The sequence below is a fragment of the Rhopalosiphum padi genome, chromosome 3 (genome assembly GCF_020882245.1).
Source record: "Rhopalosiphum padi isolate XX-2018 chromosome 3, ASM2088224v1, whole genome shotgun sequence".
Lineage (NCBI taxonomy): Eukaryota > Metazoa > Arthropoda > Insecta > Hemiptera > Aphididae > Rhopalosiphum > Rhopalosiphum padi.
Window position 1 is genome coordinate 74,882,100 of NC_083599.1, and position 27,206 is coordinate 74,909,305.

At 28.1% G+C, this 27,206-nt stretch overlaps 2 protein-coding genes across 2 annotated transcripts in view; one reads left to right on the forward strand and one right to left on the reverse strand.

Moving 5' to 3' along the window:
* The window catches only part of LOC132924259 (uncharacterized), a 93,054-nt gene that overhangs the window by 8,549 nt on the left and 57,299 nt on the right, over positions 1-27,206 (forward strand). Inside the window, 2 exon segments of the mRNA XM_060988455.1 lie at positions 3,040-3,141; positions 10,741-11,196. Of these exon segments, the coding sequence (XP_060844438.1) occupies positions 10,857-11,196 (340 nt within the window). The 5' untranslated portion in view covers positions 3,040-3,141; positions 10,741-10,856.
* LOC132924262 (uncharacterized) lies at positions 20,103-21,836 on the reverse strand. Its single transcript, XM_060988461.1, has 4 exons — positions 21,074-21,836; positions 20,923-21,033; positions 20,486-20,796; positions 20,103-20,419 (listed from the first exon to the last, which is right to left on the reverse strand). Exons 1-4 carry the CDS (start codon positions 21,141-21,143, stop codon positions 20,261-20,263), a joined length of 651 nt encoding a protein of 216 aa, XP_060844444.1. The 5' UTR covers positions 21,144-21,836; the 3' UTR covers positions 20,103-20,260.

Genomic DNA, 27,206 nt, shown 5'->3' on the forward strand with positions numbered 1-27,206 from the left:
TTATCATTTGCTGATTCTAAATGTCCTCTTAAAGCTGAGTTATGTTTTGCTAAGCATACAACAATGTCCATGAGAACTTTCACAATTTCTCTATTTGCAGCAACTTGTGTATTAGAAGATTTTGTTAGTTTTAAATCTATACGGTTGTTATTAATATACATAACTCGATTTAATTCAGCCTCTAAATGATCTTTACATGTCTCATGTTTATATAATCTCCCATGAATTCCAGATAGGTGACCCCATGAATTACAACCAGAACTAGCAAACAAACCTTTTTGTGCTCGTGGTGTACCAAAAAGTTTGCATGTCCAACAGTATACTTTATCAGTAGATGGTGAATAGGCAAGCCATGTTCTATTTTCAGTTTTTTCATTTACCAGTTTGGTATAATATACCATTGAAAATGAACGCGAAGGTGTAGACGAATCATGTGGGAATTTCTTTCCAGGTAGATCAATATCTTTTGACTGACATGGACCCAATTCTAATAATGAAAGTTTTAAACCAGGCGATATTGTTTTTCCTATATAAAATGCTGGATCATTTTGAAATTTGGTTGTAGCCAAAGAATTATCAGGAATAAAATTAATTGGTTCTTCTGAATAACAGTCTTCCAAATCAATTACTGTCTTCTTAAATAATTGATTAGAATCTTTAAAAAAAAAGAAAATGATTTTTAATATTATGGAATTATTGAAATTATTACCATGAGTTTTATTTAAAAATGCACAAGTAAGCAAAAACATTAATAAATTATAATATAAATAATTTTATAATTGCATAGTTAAAACACCATTGATCAGAATATCATTATAATATAACATGGTACAAAGGTATAACAGACAAATATGCAAATGGATTTGGAACGTTAATACAATTTAAACTAAATTCATTCTATACATAAGTGCTAGGTTAAGTAGGTTTTAGGTATACAATGTTATACTATTTTATCAATTCACAAATAAAATATAAATAATGTATAATGTATATTAAAATTTGTAAATTATAATATACACAAAAATTAAACACTTGAACATAGATCAAAGCCCACACGCTATTTAAAAATACACTGAACATGAGCAACATTAAAATTATCTAAATAGATGTCTGAAATAACTCAGAAATAATTTTTCTAGAATTTAAATTAAAAAAATATTAGCTGTAGATACAACTATAGCTTGACTTCTGAATATTTGACTTAATAATTTTAATTCAATGCCTGATTATGCCTGCAAGATTACATTCAGAATCAACTTGTCTTTAAAATAAAACTGAAATAAAATATTATGTCCTTAAAATAAAATACCTTGTAACTTATAGCTACAATTAACATTAATATTAATATTGGACAATATTAAACCTCGGTTTAGTACCTTAAACATAAAATAAACTATTAAAATAATAATTAAAGAAATGTACTAGATTTTAATATTTTATCATAACATTTTAAATCACATAATTATCAGCTATAAAACAAATGTAAATGTTAAAAAAAAAATAATAACCACCAATGGTTAGTTATCCAATTTATAGAAACAATTAATTAAACAAACATGCAACATCTAAGAACAATACAGATAAATTGATAAACATAAAACACAGGCCACATTGGTAAATATATAAATACAATACCATCTGATGTACTGGCCACTGACAATTGAAAGTCGATCACATTATTTATTGTTTTACTTGTAGATTCACAGATCTTAACAGTTTGTTCTAAAATATTTGGTTTTGTTAAATAAACTTATAAATAATATACAAATTTAAAAATTATATTCAAATATTAACACAATACCTGATTCTAAAGTGGATGGAGCCACTGTATTAGTTATTGTTTTACTTGTAGATTCACAGATCTTAACAGTTTGTTCTAAAATATTTGGTTTTGTTAAATAAACTTATAAATAATATACAAATTTAAAAATTATATTCAAATATTAACACAATACCTGATTCTAAAGTGGATGGAGCCACTATATTAGTCATAATTTCACTTGTAGACTCACAATTACTTGTAATGCCAGATTCTATAATATTAGAATTCATCACTAAACGATAATTTATATTATTAGAAGATGATGTTTTACAAGTGGACATAGATGTCGTTTGATCTATAATAGAATATGTACAATTAGATTGTTTAATATTTTAAAATAAAATTGTAAGTTCTAATTTACTTCAAAAACTTACTTTCTTCAGATGTTTGGATAATAGGTTCAGTAACAGCGAAATATTTAGTAATATTTGAATTGTTACTAGTAGTTATTTTTCTTTTTTTACAAGAATAAATATTAAGTTCATAATTATGTTTATTCATTAGACTGAGATTTTTACCACACGAGCAAATTTTGAATTTTGGTTGTGACGACATTATTCTATTTTTAATCTTAAGCCGAGATACTGATCGAAAAGAACTGTAGAAAAGTATCATATTATTCATATTATATTAATATGTTATTCATATTTAAAATTACAAATTTAATAATACTTAAAGCTTTCCACTTACGTTTTAAAATACTTAAAATAACAGAACACTGAATAGAAAATAATAACACCACTTATTACAACAATTTTCGATTAATAAACAATATTTTTATTATTTTTGACTAGCAGTTTGTAGTTTTGAACCATTGCAGACGTTAGCGACGTTCCGACGAATGACAAATAACGATATTATTGTGTAATCATTATAATTAGTAGACACGATAAATTGGTGAAACATGGATAAACCCATAATGGTATATTTTAAAAATAAACCCATCGAATTCACAAAACAGATTAAAAAGTTGATAGCTGAACATACAACACATACCTATACCTATATAACTGACTGCTATATTATTATATTATCATTGAATGATCTGCATAGACATAATATTATTTTATCTAATATAGTTAAATTAGTTATACTCAAGGTCAATATCACCCACGACCCACCCACCCACCCACAAAATATTGGTGGTGCAGTGCACCAAAAACAGTATACTCAAACCGCCTCTGTATTTTAACATAGTTTTTTAATATATTTTGCAGCTTACCAACTATGACATCAGCTCTAGATCATGTATCAAGGAGATGGAAGAAGACTACACATTTAATAAACCATACCAGAAGATGAAATTGCTGTATCATATGGTAAAATAATTAATTGTAGTAACTAGTAACTAATTATGTATGGTCTAATCCATTAACGAAAATTAAACCATTATAAATAAAAAGTATATTTTTTTAAATTAAACTACCTATACTCTGATGATATCCCAAGAACCAATTAGTAAGAAAATCTGATAAAAATTTGTAATTACTGTTTTGAATAGTGTCAGTTTTTGAAAAAATTATTAAATAAAATAAATAAATATGTACCAGGAAATTAATAATATTTTCATACAAAATATAATTTTTTAATAAATTTATAGATGCTTAGTATTTCAGATTGCATAAAAAATGATAAAAGTAAATTCAGACATTGTGTTAAATTTATGCTAAAAATATTTTGCCTTTTAATGTACAACATAATTATATTATATATATTATACTAATTGAGAACCTTCTGTTTAATGTGTTCACTTAAAATGTCTTGTTTTAAATTGAAAATCAATATCACATACATGTTTTGATGTAGTTATTATTTGACAATTTTTCCAATTTTATACTTAAATTATACTTATAAGTACATTTACTACATTTCTTACTTCTACCTTATTACATCTTAACTCTATTATCTTATAAATTAAATTACACCAATAATTACTACTTACAGTTTCTTTATGTTTGTTATATATTTTTTTATGATTTTTTCTCCCAAAAATCATGAACACTGTCACATATAATTTTATAAACCTTCTCGTACATCTCTCGTAAAATCACCTCCAAATCATAGCTTGAATATAAAGCGACATCGTCTATTAACCAGTCTAATTTTGTTTTAAAAAATTTTCTACTTATTATACTAAACCATCTCAAACTATTTACTAAATGATAATTTTTGCAAAACTCAGCTTTTCTCCTTCTACACTTCTCGCACAGATCGGAAATTGAGCAATCCACACCACATATATCTTTTAATCCTTCCTCCGGCATTTTTTTTAGAATGATGAGTAAGACTTCATTAACTGAATAAAAATAATATTGTAACATAATATAATATATATAATAAACAATATTCTTACGTGATTCTTTATCCATGATTTATAAATGTTGTCTTCGTAATAAATTTAATTAAACGTAAAGAAGTAGTTAAGCGACATGAGAAAAATAAATTAGTTGTAATTATTAGATCTGATGAACGCGAAATGAGCTAAATTAAAATTGATTTTAACGGTATGGAAAAATTGATTTTAGTGATGTGGTGGGATGTCCCCCATATAAGTTAATTCGTCGGTAAAGATGATAAAGTGAATTAGTTGGCAAAGATATTAAGGTGATTTCGTTGGTAAAGATATTAAGATGGGTTCGGTATGGAGTAATTTTTTTTTCTTATACGCTATGTATTTTTAAATCTAAATTCTCCAAGACGATGATAAATACAAAATGTATCCTGTAGAGGTATTGGTACTTAGAGAATAAACCAAATTTTATTATAGGCTCTAAATTTCTGAAATAATATAAATTTTTTTATTTTTATTTTAATTTTTATTTACCATTAAGCTATATGTCTAATTCGTTATTATATAAAACGCGATGTTTCGAAGTTAAAATCTAAATATTGAAGAATGGTTAGCATTGTGCGTCCAATCCACTTCTCTGTTGTTTCTTACGCGTTCGGACTCCAAAACAACAATTCTCCGAAGACTAACACTAACTGCATAATCACGTAATATTGTGTATGCCGACGAATTTTTTTTAAATAATAGCTAATAGCTTATAAGTTTACTTTCTTAGATTGCCAATGCATTTTGCCTAATATCTAAGCTTTTTTAAAAGTTATTGATCCTTGAAATAATGTTATTGGTTTGTTTATTAATGCTAATGGCGGTAGTTTGACTGATGAGCAAAAGCACCTAGTAAGTTATAAAGTTCCTATCAATGGAACTGGACCCTCCCCATAGAAAATTTCTAGCTATTTAGTTATGGCCCTGGTTGTCTATAAAAAGGTTTCATAGGATCTATACTAGAGTAGTCACATGTTTCCTTAGTAATTTAAAATTTAAAACTAATACAATTTAGGATACAAAATTTAAGTGTATTTGTATGTACCTGGCATACTCATAGGCTTTGGGTAAATAATAGTGAAGAGTTAAAGCAAATTCTTTGATCTCTTTGCTGTATCTATAGCCTGTAAGTTTCCTACCTTTATTTTTGGAAACATTTTGGAATAATTCCAAAGTTGTACTATTCAATTTTTCCAGTAGAAGCTCTTCTGACTCTTTTGCTAGTAATTTTTTGTCTTTTAAAATTTTTAGTAGGTCTTTCATATTTTGGATAGATTTATTTTGTCTTCGTACTTTCTGTTGTAATTGTTTAACTTTAGTTTTTAACTTTCTTATCATTTGTGAAAATATAGCACGTTTTGATGGACTACTGAATAATGGACGAAAACACTGTTTTTTTAATGGTGGTATGAGAAAAATAATTAGTTGCGATATTATTAAGTCTGAGGTACGCGAAATGCACTCAACGAAAAATAACGATAAATTCAAAAAAAAAATATATCAATTGAATACAATATTTATTAATAATGACCCCATAAAGTATTAATTAATTTGATAAAATAATATTGGTGGGTATGGAATTGATAAATTGTTTGATAAAAATTGTATTATTATAATAAAGATATAATTTTAGTTGATTTTTTTCTTCTCTAGGTATCACCATAAATGAAGATTGAGTATTAGTAGTATTACGATCACTATTAGTATAAACATTTGTAAAAGTTAAATTTTCTATAGTACAAATATCTACATATCTACATAACTATTAAAAAAATTCTTTTAATCGTACAAATGTTTGTCCATTTAATATTTTAATTATATTTAAGGGTGGACTACTGAATGTATCACTATTGTTAATCGATAGTTCATCATATATTTGTGGCTCATTAGGTATTTCATAAGCCAGATAATGTTCATTTAAATTATTTAATAAAAACTTTTTAGCTAATACCATAATTTTATTGTTTTTGATTACTAAAATAAACAGCACTTATTTTAAAGATAAAATGTTGACTAGTACCCTAAATTAAATATAAATTTTCTTTATATGTTGTGCCACAATAATGTATTTCTTTGTACATTTTATATTGAAATGCCTGCAAATTAGTTCTGTTAAATATTATATTTTGGACTTTTCATAAGAAAATAAGAATATTTTAGTTGGAATTTTTTAGCTAATGTTAGTTATATTTTTTTGAGATGATGTAACTCGTGCATATCTAAAAATCGATATGTAAACGGCAAAAAAAAAAATTAACATATTATCTTGGACACATAATATACGTTTATCGTTTTTTGATTGATATTATTACGGCCTGACGTTCAATTGTAGAATCTGATTCATGATTCATGATTATGTATAAAAAATGATTTTTCTTGTATAGTAATATTTTCGTTGTTTCAAATCAATTTGGGTAATTTTGCTCTGCATGTCTTCTTTGAGTAATTCCATGTTGAATAACCACTTATTTTTGAATTATAATTAAATTTGATTAACACTATTAATTGATTGCCGTTTTGGCTAAACATTTTTGTAAGTTCCATATTAAAAAAAAATATTAAATGACACAGCACATAGGTACTAAGTAAAATTATCACTTGTGATAATCTTTTACTTGTGAAAGAGCCGATATTTAGTATATTGCGTTAAAACTTAAAAATAAATTTGGATTTTCTTTACAAATTTGTATTTAACTTATTCTAACATAACATATTAATTAAACGATATATGTAAATAATAACATTGCAGGTATTTTGATGCATGTATAATATACCTATATAGTATATATTATGTTATCATTTCGGTATGTATAAAGTATGGATATATTATATTATATATATAAAATAAATTTCCACTGCTTGTATAAATAATGTATTATATATATTATTAATATATAATGTATTAATGCATCTTATCGGTTTTTTGCAGATTATGTAATGTTAATTTTTTTTTTGTCGCAGTTTACATACAGCCAATTTGATAGGTTTATTATAGTTTTACACAATGTTTGTAAAAAAATATTTTTGAAATCACATTAAATAATATAATAATAAATATATAATAATAGACTATAACTTTGAACTCAATTATCATTTTTTAAAACATTTTTGGTAACAAGAAAAAATTAGAGGTACTAAGTAAGAACGCTAATATTAGGCGTTATTAGTAATAACTTATTACCTAACATATTAAACAGCTTAAATAGCTAATAACATAAAAGTAATTTTTATTCGTATAATATGCGTATAATAATATGCAAATAATACTTATAAATTATTATTTCATTGCATTTTTTGTCAAAAAAACTATAAAGGGTAATATGTATTATACTAAATCAAATAGACTAACAAATAATTATAAAGGTATAATAAAATAAAAAAGACAAAACTGCATTTTTCTCAAACTTATGTATTGAGTTCTCTTAGTAATGCTGTATTTACTTATACTAAAAAACGCCGTAGCAAAAATGATAATATTTGATTGACAAATTTAAATACACAGATTATTATGTATAACCACTTTTACAAATTGAAACAATGTGCCAAACCCCGAGTATGGTGCAGCGTAATCATATGAAAAGTAACCATGATGGCTTGTCAAAATTTACGATTATCAAACCTACAACCAGTGGCGAATCAAGGATTTGAGTACTGTGATATTTTCAGGACTGGCTTTAGGTTTTTTGGCGCCCTAGCAATTATTCTAATTTACCGCGTTCGCGTAAACGAAATATTATTATAATTATATTATTACATACTTTTTTTTTTGTGTTTTGTTGAACAACTAACACAAATTTCTATACATTAGATAATATAATAATTGATAATCAAATCATTTTGGTTCATTCGATATTTATCGCCTCCAAACTAATGCTGCACTAGGTGGTTGCCAATTTTGCTACCGCATTGGGCGTAAATATGTATATATATATATATTATGTACACTATTGCGTAGTATTGTTTTTATTGTCTACGGAGACACTTAGGTAGTATTATATATATTATATCATAATATTATTATTAATTGGATATTGTGAAATACATCACGATTAAGGCGGACTAATATGTGACATACGAGTACGTAATTCTAGCGTTTATCAATACAGCAGAAGCCGCTTATTAGGAACACTTTGTGATCAAGGCGCAATGTGTCAATTAACCGATTGTTTTTAATAAGCGATTGATTTGATTTGTAGTATGAAAACAAGAATGAAAAATTTATATTTACCTTAATAATATACAATGTATTATTAAAAATATTATGTATATATACACGGTGTATCATAGAGGTATGACAATTTCACATTAAAATTACATTTGAATGTGTCAGATTATTGTGATACGCTCTGTATATGTACTTACAATAATTGTATTGTATAGGTGTCAATTTTGGAGCGTAAGTAGTGGAGGCAAACAGTTTATAGAACTACGAACTGCGGCTACTAGCAATATTATTAAAACGATTTTTTTTCTTTTCCCTGAAATATGCTTGTTAGTTATTGTGTATAGTGCATGTTAGATTACGATGGTCAACAGAATTCTACGGATGAAACAACATTTAGCTGGACGTACAGTAACGATTTCAATACGGTCTCTCCTTTGTTATGTTTGGTATATTAAATGTGGCGGCGTCGCGGAGACAGTGCAAAAGCAGTTCCCGTGGCGTCGTCGGTTTACACTGAAAAAAAAAGGTATATTAAATGAATCTATATTGTATTACAGACATCTGCATTCTGCGTTCCCACGCTGACATAACCTACTGCATGAGTTAGGTACCCAATTCCAAGAGTTTTGTTAAAGCTACAAAAGAATTTTGAGCCCCAGAATATAATAATTTATTATAGTATAACATATATGTGTTATAATATACTGTAAATAATATGTCTTCACACTTGAATAATATCATTTGGAGAAAATACGATTCTATTTTAGTATTATTATTATTACTAAACGTTTGTAAATGTTGAAAAAACATTTTTATTATATATTTTCGTGACTTACTCATCCCGAGTTCATAGTGTTCTTACCATTTACTAATAATTAATTAGCTTAATTTTAATTATTTAGCTAACTAAAAAAATTATCAATTTAAATTGACAATTCAAAATATACTGTTGATTATTTCTCATTTTTTGTTAAAATTTCTGACATACTTTGCATACTTCTATCACACGAAAACTCTTTATTGCGCATTTAAAATTATTGTTGATTACAAATTTTAAGAACCGGTGACATCGAAAATCGGTCATTTTAAGGACTACAGTCTAGCATCCACACGTGTTGACTTCAGTTTCAAACGCCTCACCGCTCTCGGCCGTCTTTATACAAAACGGAATGTTGTATAGGTAGTGTTTATTTGACCGTGTCAATACTGTAAGAGTGTTAAACACTTATATAGGTACCAATCGTTCACTTAACAAAATAATATTTTTAGTATTTTTACGTTTGTTGTATTCCTGGGTTTCTATGAACACTACTGCCTTAAACTGTCCATAGGTACTTAGTGTCGTAATAATGATTTATATTTTCAATTGGTATTCATTTAGTATGTGACCTACCGGACGCGTGACCTACCGTAAAGGATATTCGTTTTGTATGCGTGACCTACCGGACCAATAATTAAATAATAAATAATTAAAAATCATAAAATTAGGTTATTTTATTATTACAGATTACGGATTACATTCAATATCAACCAACAAAATATCAGTGTAAAAATTAAAAGTCATAAAATTATTTTATTATAAATATTATTAAATTATGTTTGGCAATACAGTTTTTGTACATCACTCAAAAATTAAAAAAACAATTGTCTCTTGCCTGTTAATAGATCGGTACCATGCCTCAATTAAATGACGTGGCAACATTTCAGCTGATGTTCCATGCATTTTTCATAGGATTTTAGTTTTTAATACTCCCCATGAACATGTGATACATCGTAAAGAATTTCACCCGTAGCCAATCTTATTTTCTTCGTGCACGGTGTACCTACATATTTGTTTCAACATGACATTTATGGCATACATTAGCAGTGGTGTATATAGAATTATAGACATTAATTTCAGGGGGGGGGTTAAAAAAAATTTCCATTCTTAAATTCCAATTAATTCTACTATCAAAATCAATGCCCGTACTAACCATACATTTCAGGGGGGGTTGAACTCCTAAAACCCCCTTATATACGCCACTGTAAATTAGTTTCGTTATTTTGTGGTAATAGTTTTGGTAGGTCACATACTAAACGAATACCTTTCAATTTTTCTTAAGTTTGGATAGATAGTTCACTTGTGCACGTATAAATGAGCGATGAGCCGCCGCTATAGAAAAATCCTCAGACTCGTATTAGTCGTATTTAAGATCACGAGCGCTTATAAAAATCGGGACCATCATTTTAACGACATTCTATATGGCTATATTGACAATACAATATTATGGATAAATAATGTAAAGGGACATGTGTAATAAATTTTGGGTATTGAATACAAAAAGAAATAGTAATAATAAAGAATTATTTTTTATTTTCTTTCAAACGAAACGTGTATGTTCTGTTAATATATTGTTGTAATGTCGTTTGCCTTTCAAGGAATGTGTCGAATGTGTCGAATGTGTTTCGGTGGGATTTCAGTATTTCACCCGCATTGTCGTAAAGCTAAACCGTAACCTTGTGGTGAACGATAACACTGTTAGACCGCCTAGCCAATGACCATCGCAGTCACCCCCTCCGGAGTTGGCTCACCGACTGGCAACACTACGCCGCGCCACGAACAGACAGACGCCGATTCAACAGCGTACAGCCGTCACTTCTTTAGTGAATCCGGACTTGTGCCGTGCGCTCTTGCCGTTCGTGGCGTCCGACGATTTCTGCCCACGTGTTCAGACTTCAATAATAATTGTGATTGTAATAAACTGTTCCGCCGTCCATCATTATTGTGCACGACAGACGATTCATTTTTTTTAATTACACGTATTTCCATTTATCCACGGCAAGACCCGGATCGTTTCGATATTTGCGAAACCCTGAACAAGGACGAACGGACCGGTAAGTTTTTTTTGGATTTTTGTTAAATAATGTTTATGCATCTTAATTCGTAATAGTTTCAAGCTGATGACAATAACTTTTTAACTTTATTTCATTTTTGAACTTGTCGACAAAATTGATAACGTGTAAATAATATTATGATAAAATTTTTTTACATTTTAATTATTAAATAGATATACCTATAATACCTACCTATAATTATTTTTAAAGAATTCACAAAACAAAATTATTGCAAGTCAATTTTGTTGCACTAATGACAATATCTACCTCGCAAATAAATTTTTTGTACTTTTCATGAGAGACAAAAAACAGAATAATTATTGTTACACATTGACTACATTCTTTATGTTTGCATTTAAAACAATTTATATTTTTTTTGAACATTATATGTATAAATAAACCATTCATTTTTTTATGTACACGATTAAATTTAAATACTTGATTTGCTCTACCAGTAATCTAGATATGTGGAATTTCTGTTAAATATGTGAGGTATTACTGTTTGTAAAATTATTAATTTATAAATTATTATTAATAAATAATCATTTTTGTAAAAATTATTATTTAACCTCTTCATGCACGACTTTTTAGATTTTCAAAAAAAAAATCTCCTATATAGAATTTGGGCCATAAATAATGAGAAAAATAGTTAAAAAAATCTAGGACCAACCCTTATGTCGTGAAGATAGATTACAACCCCGTTATCATATGATACCTCTGTGCATATTTGGAACAACTTTTTTTTTAAATGCATTTTTATAATTAATACATTTTAAATTTTGACAAATTAAAATTATTAAGTACACATTAACTATATACTTAAGTTAAATATATTGGGTAGGAGGGGGACATTCCCCCTAGAATATCTAGGATATCTACAACTTGAATAACTATAAAGATGTTTGTATATTTAATGTAATCCAAACATAAAATAATAACAATTTGTATGAAATAAAAACAATATTTTCACAGCTTTTGAACATACCCTGTATAAAATAAAAATTAAATCTTTCACAGCTTGTGATTATAAATAGATTAAGAATAATAGTAATACAATTAATATATGCATAAAATAAAAAATATGTTACTAACAAAATAAAAATAAATGAAAAACTTCTTTCATACTCTGTATAAAATTAAAATAATAACTTGTAATATTTCTTATGAAGATAATATAATAATAAAAATAGTAAACAATAACTAAATTGCACAAAATAAACATAACAATACTAAATGTTACCCAACAAATATCAAAACAAAGTAAAAAAAAAAATATTATAGGTCATTCTTTATTTTCTATGGAAGTCTTCCATGCACTCTGGACAAACTGGAGTATCACATTTTTTACAAATATATCTAGTTCTTGATTTGCAATATAAATTATGACACTTAGAAGCTTGAGCTTTTGTCGTTTTACCAGGATAATGTTCCTTACCATCATATCTTATTTCTGAAACTACAATGGAAACATTTTTTTTTTTTTTTTTTGGTGGATCAGATTGTAAGGAAGGCCTGCCTCTTTTTGGTGTATCACATTTTCCTATTTGGAGCATGGTCCAAACAATTGATGCTTTAAACTGAAGAAGTGGTATATTTTGACAATTTTCTTTGTATATTATCCATGAGTTAATTATACTAATATTCAAAAAATGAAAAAAAATCCTCAAGTACCATTTTTTGTTCTTGAATCCATGAGGGTAATGAGCAATCATTCTATCCATGAGGTCCACACCCCCCATGAATTTATTGTACTCCTGTATAGCAAATGGACGAGTGACTTCAATTTTTTTCTTTTCCTTCCTATCATAACGTGAAGTTATATCTTCAGGACTAGCCCCAGCATATGTCGATATAGTATGTACTAGTTTAGTATCTTTTCATCGTACAACAGTCAGATTGTCATCAGATGTGGCTATTGAACAGTTACCTCTTTCTAACAATTTATCTTTGACTAGGTAATTTTCAATTCCAGTTACTCTATTCAATCTTAAAGTACCAAGGACATGTATGTTTAGAGACTTTAATTTTCTTAATAGTGGAACAGTAGTAAACAAGTTATCCATAAAAAGTTTATGGTTTTCACCATGTATTGAATGACACAATTTCAAAACTGTATCACCTATTGGACCAAAAAGTGATTTTTTGTCTTTCGAGGCACCTTGATATAGCTCAAAACAATGTACATATCCATTGGTTCCGGCTTGAACCCAAATTTTAAATCCCCATTTTTTAGGCTTTGATTTTAAGTATTGTTTTAATGAACTCCTACCCTTAAAAGGAACCATCATTTCATCAATGGCTATATTTTGACTAGTTGATATAGCTGAATGAAAAGAATTGTGTAAAATGTCTAAAACAGGTCTAATTTTCCAAAATTTATCAGTTACTACTTGAGGTTTTTCATAATTGTCTACAAAATGAATAAACCTTTTAATTTCGGCAAACCGGTTACAAGTCATAGCATCAGCAATAAGGTTCATTCTCAACCCCTCTTGAGAAGACCAATACATTCTTACATTTGGGTATTTTATATATGTCATTGCTATGTTGATTGCAAAAAACACTTTCAATTCTTTTATAGATAAGTTGAAATTTTCTTTTCCATTTTGAACAGCATATTTTATTGTTTCAGTTCTTATTTTTTCAAAAAGAGATTCAGTGAATAATTGTATAAAAACAGAATAAGGAGTAGTTTCTTTTACATTTATATTAATTAATTTATTGCCAGTAAAAGTAGGTATGGAGTTTGTATGATTATTATCCCTACCAGGAAACCATTTTGTCTGTTTTGTATTTTTTTTCTTGACAGGTAAACAATTATGTTTATTATTGTTAATTTTTAGTAAAGTAGATTTTTTAAACTTAGTTTTACTTTTAGAATCGGTTGATGGAGTTTTTATTTTTTTATTTGTTAGTGACTGAGTGGCTATAGGATTTAGAATTTGGTTAGATGTTTGTGTGGGTGAGACTAAATTGTTTTGAGTAGCAACATCAGATTTTGGTATAGTTTGTTTGCTAACATTACTATCTGTTTGTGTTTGGAGTATTATGTTATTAAAAAAACTATCAAAATCATGTACATCATTTTCGTCGATTATTACAAAGCCATCAGGCTCATTAGATGGATTATTATTTTCAAACCTTATATCATTGTCCATATCCCCTAAGAAGTTAATATATTGAGGCAATAAATTTAATTTTTCAATATTATCTTCCTGGTCATCATTTATGTTTTTATTATTCTCAGCATCACTATCATCGTCTTCACTATCACAAAAGCTGACTTCTGAGTCACTTGGTATTTCAAAGTCCAAGAATAACTCAATTTCATCGTCTTTCAACTTCTCCATTTATTATTACTAAAATAAAAACAAATGTAATATTACCTAGGTAATAGTTTTTGTTAGTATAGTTGTAGGTACCAATTATGCACAGTTGTATCAAATGATACCGAGTATATTACCTAACAATAATAGATGTTAACGATCAAAATTGACTCTTACATGTACTTTTACGTGTACCTTATACAAAAACAAACCTAAAAAATATTTTTTGATGTAGCTAAAATATTTTAACGATGAGATATAACAACAGTTTTGTCGGTATATTTTGCGTATTATCAATACAGGAGGTTATCACACATGTGACTAAAAATTCTCATATAGTATGAACATAGGAACGAATATTATGAGACGGTTGTTATCAAGTGTATCATATGATATCTTTATGCACAAATGGATCAAAAATATTTAACAGCTGCTTTATAAGCGGTTTAAATTAGTTGCGGTATCATATGATACCTACATGCACGAAGAGGTTAAACAATATTTAATGGTAAATAATATTAATTTGCATTGACCTTGCAATTATACCCCTTATTTTACTTCATTGCTAAACTAGGTATTAATTTATATTTAAAGATAGGTAAGTTGTAGCGTGGATCAGTCTTTACAGGAAACATGATATTATGAAAATAAAAACACAGGATTATTTAAAATAACAGCACAAGTAAATCAAAAAATAAACTAATTTAATATAGTATATTAATGTAAGATGTTAAATATATTATAAATAAAAAGTATTTAAATGCAGTCATATTATTATATTATTTATTGAATATTAAAATACATTAGACTTAAGGATAATTATTATTGTTGAAGATAAATATTGCATTACCAAATTTTGGATCTACTCGATTTAACAGATAACTCAGCGTAAATGCAATAATCGACTTTATTAAACTCACCATTGATCATGTTGGCTATTGCTTAAATTACTAAATCTATGTGTTTATGTTGTCGTGTATTAGTGTGTAATATCATTTAAATATTTACTGAATAGTGTTGCTGTTTGTTTAATTAACTGATAGCATTTACATTTTTATAAAATGCTGGGATCCTTTTTTAATTTATAATAATTTATTACATGATAGTTATTGGCCTAAAAATATTAACAAAGGACTTAGTTATACATTTGTTTACATATTGCATATTTGTTTTCTTAAATTATTTTTGAGTTTTGTTAATGAATATGTATTATCACATACTTATGCCCTGACATTGATCGCCCAATTATCAGTAAATACAATTAATAAATTGAAACTGTATAAGCTATGACATGTGAAAAGTTCTAACAACTTATTTTTGGATATTAGCCATTAAAGTTATGATTTAGGAGTAATTTTGAAACCCTAGTAAGTTAACAAATCATAATTGATATTTCAATTAATGAATTCGTCCTTGAAATATTTGTCCCAATTTGTTATTTGTTTTAATAAGAATGTTAAAATATATAACCGATGATAAAACATGTATTTATTTAAGACGAGCTAATTGTTTTTAATACCAACTTAAAAGTAGTTAGTCATATAGAAATAATAATTACAAGTTTAAATTATAAAACCTTATAGTGATAAGATAACTTCAATTTTTTAATAAGTATGTTAGTCAAATGATCTGTTTTATGTGTCATACAAAAGCTTTAAATTTGTATTGAGTTTTGAAATGTTAACATTGTTTATTTAATTTAAAATTGATTGTTATACACTTAGAATTTGTTTGTACTAATCATTCATCATACACTTACCTAATATGAAGTCAAAATATATTTATACTACACAAAATAATTATTTATATTGATTCTGTGTTGAATATCCACTTTTAACTGTTGTATAAAAGGTTCTTACTATTGTATTTGAATTGCTACAAGAATTGCTACTACAGATGTATTTACTTGGACAAAGTGAAAACTTTGAAAAAAAATAGTTAATTTACAAGATAGATCGATAGATCTCTTGTTTATGTAAGTAATACATCCACACATCAATAAAATGAATAGCATTGGTGTTATGCTTTATTATTTTGTATGTTTTTGATCATAGAGTTCAAAATTGACAAGTATGTACACAATAAGAACCTCTGGCATGACATTGTGATCTGTAAGTTCTTAGTGTTTTTGTTTGTATGTTAATAGAACCACTGTTGTTACATAGTGTTTTGTAAGTTACATCTTTTGTGGTGAAAAATAATTATAAACATAATTTGTCATAAATAATCACGGTCCATATATTGTGACCAGTGTAGAAAATTTTTTTTGTACAAACAAGTGTGGTAAAGTACCTCAATACTCAGTTAAGTGGACAATTAATAACAATAATAATAATAATTTAATTACAGTGATTTAGTAATTTTATCACTTATACCTTATTTATTTATGTATCATATATATATATATATATTAAGGTGATAAAAAACAGTGTTGTACAATTTGTAATTAGGTGGAAATATATTAGAATATTTCATGATATATTTCATTCAAAACTAAATACTAAGTGTATATATAATTAATTTTCTATCAAATATTGCATAGAATGATTGAATGTTTGTAAATTTTGATTTTTATATTTTAGTGGATCGTATTACACATATTTTAATAGAACCGATTCTGTTAAATGAGATCATGACTTAATTAATAAAATTATAATTTTTAAGAAACAAAAACTTTAAAAATTATTTCTGTATGACAATATCTGTATACATCTATTACGGATAATACAAATTAAATCTAGTTCCTAGTGTTCCTACTAAATCCTTTCAGTGCCAAATAATGAAATAGTAAAAAAAATAAAATATTTAAATCAAAATACCTAATCTTTAGGATATTGTAAATCCAATAAAAAAAGTTGAGACACTTTTACTCATTTTTGCCAAAATGGGAGGGGTATCCGTTACAATGGACAGTACGACCGTGGAAAAATACTACATGAGAATAAGATTATTAAGCTTAGAAATAAAATCTAATTGAACAAATCAAACAGGTACATCAAATGAATGGCGTTATACAGAAAGCAACCATCCCACTAATGTTCTATATGGATATAATTGATGTTTTAGAAAAATATATTTTTTAAATTTGTTTACAGCTCATATGATTTAAAACCAAAATATCTTATTAATTGAATGTATTTATTATTTTAATGACTTACTAATATATTCCTAATACAATCAATACTCACTATTATTTTAATATTTGTGGTTGGTTGTCTTGTGATAAATGTAAAAATGTGGTATGGTTGGTTGTTTTCAATGTATGCTATAACATATTTTTTAATCTTTAATAAAATACACTTATGTGACTAACTTTGGTAGTTAACAATTTTATTCATCAAACATAATTTCTTAAACTTAAATAGTAACGTTTATCTCAGTCTTTGAGTTATTTCATTAAAAAACAATATGTGTAACAACAAAATTAATAAAAAGTCTTAAAACAAAAACAAATACAACAACCTTTTTTAGTATCATAAAAATAATAATTATAAACTTAACAGCATTTAATTTATCTCAGTCTGAGTAATATCATTAAAAAAACAATAGGTATGTGTAACTACATACAAAATTAAAAAAAAATCTATTAAAACAAAATCAAATAGGTACAACAACCTTTTTTAATAACATAATAATAATTTTAAACTTAACAGCATTTAATATATCTCAGTCTTTGAGTTATAATAATTAAATAGTTAAATAGTGTAATTCAAAATTTAAAAAAAAGTATTATTAATCAATATTATTAGTTTCTATGTCAAAATCTAAATTCTCATTGAAACCATTAACATCTTCTACAATGATACCATTTCCTGTAAAATGTGTATAAAATTCTTGAGCATCAGCAGGTATGAGATGCATTATTGAATTAATATCATCAAGTTTTGCTTGGTTGATCTCTTTCCCATCTTAGAGTTTTTCTCTCAAATGGATAATACGAGGACATTTGGTCTTGCCTATCTATACCTGACATGTTTTCGTTGTAATTTTTTACGGAAATGGGCTTTTTTTTAACTTCTTTTTTTGTATAAATTTCAATCATTTCATGAGGAAATTCGGTACTAATCATTAAAACGTCGCGTTTGTCCTAACATTTGACGACACAAATACCATCACTCGTATACCTACAAATACTTTCGCCTCTTTTTAATTTTTGTCTTATGACATCTATAGGATTATTTTTACGATTCTGCCTTAAAGTTCCCGTTACGTATGTTTTCTTTATCAACAATAGCGATTTGTTTCAAATGCTACTTTACCCAACAGTGATGGTGTAAAAAATGATTAAAAAAAATCAATAATCGGTGAATTTTCATTGAGATCAAACTCAATTTTTTTATACCACTTACACTTGGGTCAAACTGATGAACTTTGGGTTGAAATGGTCCTCTTCTCCATTTGAAATTTGTTGTAGTCAATCTACCTCTTGCTTTTGGTTTAGTTTTTACTTTAAGTTTTTTTTTTGTTCTTTGAGTACAAGTAATTGGTTGTATATCTGATGTAGTAGGCGATTGAACTGGTTCAATATCCATTTCAAATATTTCATCATCATCACACTGAGTATCCAAAGTTTGTATGTCATCATGTGGAAACATATCTATGTAAATATATAAAAAAAATAAATTAACTAGAATAACAGTATTATTTACCAGTATTACACTACAATAATATGTAGGATATACTTTATTGCCTTTTATAAATACAAGTAATAATTACTAAAGCAATCATTATTATAATGATTCTATGATAACTACCTATAACTTATTCCCTTATTGTAAATAAGAAAATAATAATAATAAAAATAATAATATTTTCTCTGTAGGGGTCGTGATCACCCTCATCAGTAGAAAATAGACACACTTTATGGTCTTCAAAAGACATATGATTTTTAACCACATGTCCTCGGACCCCTTTAGCCTTGATTATTTCATCTCTAGCTATAACATAAGCGTATGACTTTGCCTTCAATGCACAGAACTCGCTAATAAGACGCCCACCGGAACGTCTTTCGAAGTTTCTACCGAAATCCCATAACTCATTGGCTCATGCGAATGAATCGCATAAGTGTTTTCACCCTTCTTTTCATGACACTTTGATAGTATAGCTTCGAAATCGGCGTAAAACACAAACGGATGACGTTGTGTATTACGCCACCCTTCAAACCCCAACATAGTACTTTTTTCAGGCATTTCCGGTAAAATTGGTTTGTGTGGGCCACAAATCAATTTGTGTTGATTGGCTCTTCTTGTCCACTTAATTTTGTTTTTCGGGGAATCAAATCGAAACCTGTAAAACACCTTTTGCAGCACAACACTCTGTGGGCATGGGCTGTCCGCTGGGCGCTCACAAGTCTTGAAAAATTAGAGATGAAACAATAATGCAAATTTTCATTATCGGTCATCAATAATAAATCAAAGTGGATAGATTTTTCTTCATCACTCACTTTCAACGGTATCACTTTATCTACGGGGTATTTCAAATGTTCTTTCACAACCTTTATCAACCCGTAAACATTTACCGAAACGTCGGGGTTATTTTTTTCGAAAGTCTTATCTCTTATGGGGTTGGGAAATCTAACCCGAAAAATTATAACGATATTCTTCAGATAAAAAATTTTCCCCGACATATTTCGAAGTACCCGTTGAAACGTGCTTTGCCAATATTGCCCACTTGAACGATAAACGATACGCATTGACTCCATTGTTTTACCTATAATAATATTTAGTTATTATATTTAATTATATATTAATTAATGAATTCCTACCGAAAATGGAATTATTCATAAGCTTATAGAAGTCCTTTTCAAATTCGTTGGTTGCTCGTTTCCTCATTTCGGTATTTAATTCAATATATTTTGCAAGCCATGGTGATTTTCGAAATTCGATTACCCTATGAACCTAAAATAATTCCGATAAAAATTACAATCATGGAAACATAAAATAAATAATTAAAAAAAATTTCACCTTTTCTACAATCAACCCGTTGGCGATAGCTTGCTTCAAATTTTTATAGTGAATTATATACTTTTTTTTATGATCCAACGTTGCCATCAATTTATATTCGACAGAACCTGTTGGAATCAAGTTTTCTGGAAGAAACGGCAAATCATTGTGTTTGTCGTGGAGATCCTTTGGATAAGCTATATCAACTTCGTATACTCGCCCTATATCCGAAGTATCAGTAAGCTCATCAAGTCCTTCCAACGACGGGTCAACCCATTTAAACCCTCCGTAGGGCATATATTGGCTCATAGCCCAACCGTACAAATTATTAGCTACAGAAAAAAAAAATATTTTTTTTTATGAAAATATAACTAATATCTGATGTAGGGTATATATTAACTAATTTCGTAATTAATTATTACCTAAAGAAAAAAAATATTATTTTTAATTTATATTACCATCTTGATATATAATCGACGATTTAGGTTTTGAAGAATCAAATTCAAGCATTTTTTTATTGTTGGCTTTAGCATATCTCTTGCTAGCTTGAACCAATCCTCCACGAATGCCTATAACAATAAAAATCAATATCAAAACTTTTAAACTTACCTTTCTCAAACATTAGTAACATTTCATAGTCACTTAAGAGCTCTAATTTCATTCCAGTGTATTTCAACATACAATCAAAACGACGAATCAAATAGTAATGTCGTTCGATATATATTTAGAAAATGAAATACATTTTTCTTCACTATTAGGTATCACAGTGATCGTATTCGTATCATATCCCAGCTCTTTCACGATTAAATGTGAATCATAACTTGTCAAGTTATGAAAAAAGCATGGGACAAAACTAGGCATCTGCAGCTTTAAATTACATGTATTGCACAGTGTTTGACGATATTTACCTGACAAATGACAGTGGTCAGCAGTCTTATGGTTTCGTACCGTAAACACTGTACTACACAGATTGCAATGGGTGCACCGTCGTGCACTCGTCGATCACCCTCGGTCATTTTGATCAGAACATTGGTCGTCATAAGCTTTGCAATATTCAAAGAAATTTTAACCAACGTTTGAATAAAATATTTGGCGACTGACGAATGTGATTCAGACCCACGATAGATTATTGGCGACTGAGGAATATCGAAGCGCTCTAGCAGCTCCACCGGAACGTCTTTCGAAGTTATCTTCTAGAAAAAATAAAAAAAATGAACAAACTAAAAATAACACAGATAAAAAAATAATACATACGTGGGGAGTTTAAATCATCGTCGGCTTCAACGAAAAAATCTTCATTTCCATCGTTGAACCAAAAATCGTCCGTTTGTTCTTTTCCAACTTCGGGGTGGGCAGAGTGATTATTTCTCGGTTGTGGGCAAACACCTTATAAAATATTGAAAATAATTATAGAAAAATAATGAAAATGATTATAGAAAAAGTAAAATAAAAGTTATTAAAATATTATTACAATAGAGTTATTAAAAAATTGGCTTAATAAATACCGTGAATTTGTTTCATATGACGCGACAAGTGCGTTTTATAGGTAAAGGTAGCCGAACACTTATCGCAGTTGAAAATAATCCCTTTATGTTTTTTCATATGTCTATTTAATGAGTATTTACGTGAAAACGTAGACGAACAATTAATACACTTAAACATTTTTTAAAATACAACAGTCACACTGGAAAAAAAATGATTATGATAATAAAAATATTTAAACTGTTAGAGAGCTGACGAACGATTTAAAATTAGTTGTTGATTACAATTGAGTAAAATTTTTTTATAATCTTCACAAAATCCATAGCTCATAGGTTTATGTCTATGTGTTATAGTTGTATGTTCCCCCTTATGTTCATTAGCTTTTACTAGTAGCGCTTCGAAATCAGCGTAATTAGTAAATGGATGCCGTTGTGCGTTTTTCCATGCATTGAATTCGAGCTTTGTACCGATTTCGGGCATTATTGGCAGAATGGGCTTATGTGACCCGCAAATAAGTTTATGCTGTTGGAGAGCTAGCTGTCCGCTTAACTTATATTTTAGACTTTGGTCATCGAATGATGTGAAGCACCGTTTACAATAATATATCGAATGACCATGTAAAGTAGTTTGCGAGCGGATAAGACGTGAAAAATTTGAAATATAAACATAGTGGTTTTTTTCATTGTCAGTGATTAAAATTATATCGAAATGATCGGCTTTTTCATTATCATAATGTACCTACTAATGGTAGGAAATGTATCTTATTGTACTTCGAAAGTGTCTTTCAATTTATTGATATTTATTTGAACACAGATAAATGTCTCTTATTGTAAATACGTCAGTGATATATATATATTAAAATAATTAATATTAAAAAATATAATGTTTGATAACACGTGATAACTGATTAAATATATATCACGCACGTATATTATACCATGTGATAAAAAATTATAACTGATAACATGTGATAACTGATAACAAATGATAATTGGTTGTATGCATACGTATATGATAACAAAAATACAAGTCGCGCAGTAACGCGATCGTGCGTCGGCGGCAGGATGCGGTTGCGGTGGCGGCGGGTTGCGGTTGCGGCGGGTTGCGGTTTCTGAATCGGCTATTTAATACTACTGTCATTAAACCAGGTTTCTTCGTCTGATTCTTTAGGACGTAATTTCCTACGGTTACGCTGGGGGGCCAATATACTTTGGGAAATTTCCCCTTCTGACTCGCTATTCTGTCCCGGAGCCGTGATTGAAATGTTATATTGTTGAGACGGCCCAAACATATCCGGCGACAGAAAATATTGTTGCAAAATATTCTGTTGTGGTTTCGAGCTATGTTCGCCACCAGGTTGTAAAAAAAACTCTACCAAATCAGGTGATAGAATAACTGGCAACGGCTCATCATCATCATATAGTCCGATGACGTATTGCGGTTCTATTTCCATATGAGACAACGGGGAGAAAATCCCATATCGTTGCGTGTTATAACCGCTATCCCCGGATTGAGTCTGAAATAATTATAATATATTTTATTTTGTTATGAAAAAAAAAAATATATAAACTTATTATATTTCTACATACCTCAAAATTAAACATATTAATCATTTCACCCTGTTGATGATCGTGCTGTACCTCATACGCATAATCTGGTACAGGTGAGAGTTCCATGTTTGGGGAAAAAATCGGAGAAGAATTATCATTGGACATCTGAAATAAATTAATGTTTAAATACGAAATGAGAAATAAAACAGAATAAAATACTTACTTTTACTGGACGAATATTTCTCACTTTGAATATTATTAAAATTGAAATAATGTCTCGGAGACCTTATAGCAGTATTATGGTAAAAAATACCTGCCGAAGAACGGCTTTGACAGCGTGGTAAAATGTTCATGGCGCCTAAATTTTAAATAAAGAGCCCTTTCAATATATGATATGTTTTACTGTGAGGCGACTTCAAAATGACAATTGGAAATAATCACTGAGGGTCAATTTTATAAGTATTGTAGAAATTTGATCGCCTACGCCATGCATCCAGTCACCTGTATTATCGCAATGTGAATATTTTTTTTTTTTTTTTAAATAACAATAGCAAATATAAATTCGGCAGGTGAAAAATGTTTGATTAAATTTTAAAATTGTATGCACCTATAAAACAAATAAATTAATAATTAAATAATAAACAATAAATACAATTATTACCTTATCCAATATTAACCCCGCTTCACCGTTTCATTGCCCAACCATAACTGTAAAATAAATATAATGTATCACTTAAAACAAATAACAATATATACATAAAGATTAGTTGCGTCCAAGTATACTATCCATGAATCAGGTTTTGTTGGGTCGTATTCAGGAATCATAATATTATTAGCCTTTGCATACCGTTTCACCGCCTGAGTCAATCCTCCCCGTATGCCTATAAATAAAAAGTTAATAATATATTTTTTTTTTTTTATGAAAATAAATAAATAAATATACCTTGTTCGAACATCATAATTTTATCATAATCCGACAAAAGTTCCAGCTCAACCTCTGTATATTTGAGCATGCAGTCGAACGACATTCCTGGCGCAGTATAATAATAATTTGGATCCACCCCATACGTCTTCAAACATAAATTTCGAAAGTTTTCAAAAACGTCAACCAACAACATCACGTCAACTTTCTTTAACTTTAGAACTTTGCAGATGGAGCACTTGCACTTGGCCCCCAATTCCTGAGGGCCCCCGGGCTCTGTAAGTTGTAGAAAATTATTTTTTTTAAATTTTATACAATAATGTATTTTCTAAAATTTAATACCAACTGTCAATGTTCAGACTTTAATTTATTCTTATCATTAAATTGTCTGTTTAATTTTGATTATTTTTGTCATTCCATACCCCAGTGCTAATAAGTCACAAAATATTAAAATAATAATAATAGATAATTGTTTGAACACCAGAAATATTTGATACCTAATAACTAATTTAAATTCTTTTATAATAAAATGTAAATAGAAATTGGTCATTTTTTATTTAATTTTAATTATATAGAATAAATTGTTAAATTAATAAGTTATAATAATAATAATAATAATAATATTTATTGTCACCAAATTAACAATTAAAAACAATTTATGAGTAACAAACTAAAAATTACATTAAAATACATTGGTTCTCTTTTCAAAAGCTGAGCTTGTTATTTTCCATTTTTATAATTTTATCAAAGACTGAAATTAATTAATTAAAATTAAAATTTATATAATAAAATCCTTATTTTTAATATTTTATTATAGTATAGTTTTGTTATGTTATTTAATTAGTATAACATTGTCCTTAATTTACTAGACCCAGTAACTAAATTATATTTATAGTACATGAAATAATGTACAAATATTTTATGAGTTTAGAGATAGGTATTTTGGTATTTAACACTTTTAACATATAAATATTTTTTTATTATTATTAATATTTCCCCCCTTAATGTAGAATTTTTCTAGAACATTTTTTTGACTTGAGAGCCCCTAAAAAAATTGTGCACTTGGCCCTAATTTTATTAAATCAGGCTCTTATTACAGCATTATTTGAAGCATATTTTGAGGATTTTTGTGCATATAAATCTGGTCCCTAGTAATTAATTACTGATATTTTAATTAGGTAACTTGTAATTAATAATTAATTACTTTTTTTTTGATAATTTGCCCATCCCTGATTATCTAAACAATGGCATATGCTTTTAATGATATTATTATTTTAAAGTGAGTTAAAGCTATGTAAAATATAACAAATTTAAACTGTTCATAACTCACTTTAAAATGATAATATCATTAAAAGCATATGTCATTGTTTAGATAATATTCTTACCTTTAGATTTTATAATAGGTAAATTTACTCTAATATTAAAGCTAACGTCACAAAATGTATTCTACTGAAAGAAAATTTGTTATGATGTACGTTAGTAAGACAGAGACAACACATGCGGGTATGGCGTCCTTTTAAACGGGTTAGAATACGTAAGTACAAAAAAAATAACAAAAATGGTCCTCCGCGCGGCATTATAGTAGTGTTGTGCGCATGCATATAAACGTAAAATCGCAAATTTCGGAAGGCCATTACTTCGAAACTAAGTGAGAGCGACAATTTCTGATTGCACCATCGTTCTTAACTCGATGAGTTACATAAGTTTCGATAAAAAAAATTCGAAATGGCGAGGGGGTGCTAAACTGCAATTGTTCCCCAATTTGTTACGTTTTGTTATCATTTTATCATTATCATATCAATTTGTTATCACCAATTTGTGAAACAATAAAACAATCGAAAAATTGCTTCGACCGATGCAAAGTAAACTTGTATACCAATTCAATCATATTTACATATTTTAAATCGAACAACTAGAAGTACCTTAATTTTTGTCAGGCGCGTATAGCTATTTTTCCTATGTTCCACGTGTGTAAGACAAAGACAGAAAATCAACGCTTCCAATCCCCTTAATAAATCAGGACAATCAATATAATTATTTAGAAGATCATATACAAATAGGATGTCAGATAACTTATGCCTAACCTCACAAGGCTGAATATAAATAGAATTAGCTATTAATGAAGATGATTCTCTAGAAATGGGTAAGTTTAAACGAAACACTATAGACTTGAGGAATTTATACTGAACATTCTCAACCAATTTATCAGTACAATTTTGAGCCCAGATTATTGAACCGAATTCTGTAAGTGACCTAACAAGAGCCAAACTCATAAATTATTTGTCTAAAATTGTATTTTTATTTATCGAACTACTCCGAAAAATATTCTGCTTCGGAATATGAAATTAAATTATATAATATACGTAAGATTGGTTATGTATGGATTATGGAATTATTAAAAAAAAATTTTTACCTTTGGCTAGCAGTAGCACGAATTCCTGAGTTGAAGACGTGAACATCGCACAAGAGCAAAATCATAAATGGCGACGTGGCGTAAATATTTTAAACAATTGGTCTTTTAAGATTTTACGGTTAGGAAATGCACCATGTAATATACACTGTTCCAACGCGTGCTGACGTCTAAAATTAGTTTTTTGCAATTCCCTTCCTTTTTCCTAAAATTAATGTTACATAAAAATTAGGATAATCATAATGTAAACTAATAATATAAATGTTCATTAAAATAATGTTTACCTTCGTCAATTTGCCTTTTCCTAAGCTGATCACTAGCATGTGTACTGCGTTTGAAATATTTTACAACTTCTCGCACTTTTGATAAGAGATTTAA

Bases quoted from the DNA above. Each gene is read 5' to 3' on its own strand.
- LOC132924262 (XM_060988461.1), bottom strand. From the start codon at position 21,143: ATGTTGAAATACACTGGAATGAAATTAGAGCTCTTAAGTGACTATGAA. The intron at 21,034-21,073 runs GTAAGTTTAAAA...TTATTGTTATAG, and splicing joins GTTACTAATGTTTGAGAAAG to GCATTCGTGGAGGATTGGTT. The intron at 20,797-20,922 runs GTAATATAAATT...TTTTTTCTGTAG, and splicing joins GTCGATTATATATCAAGATG to CTAATAATTTGTACGGTTGG.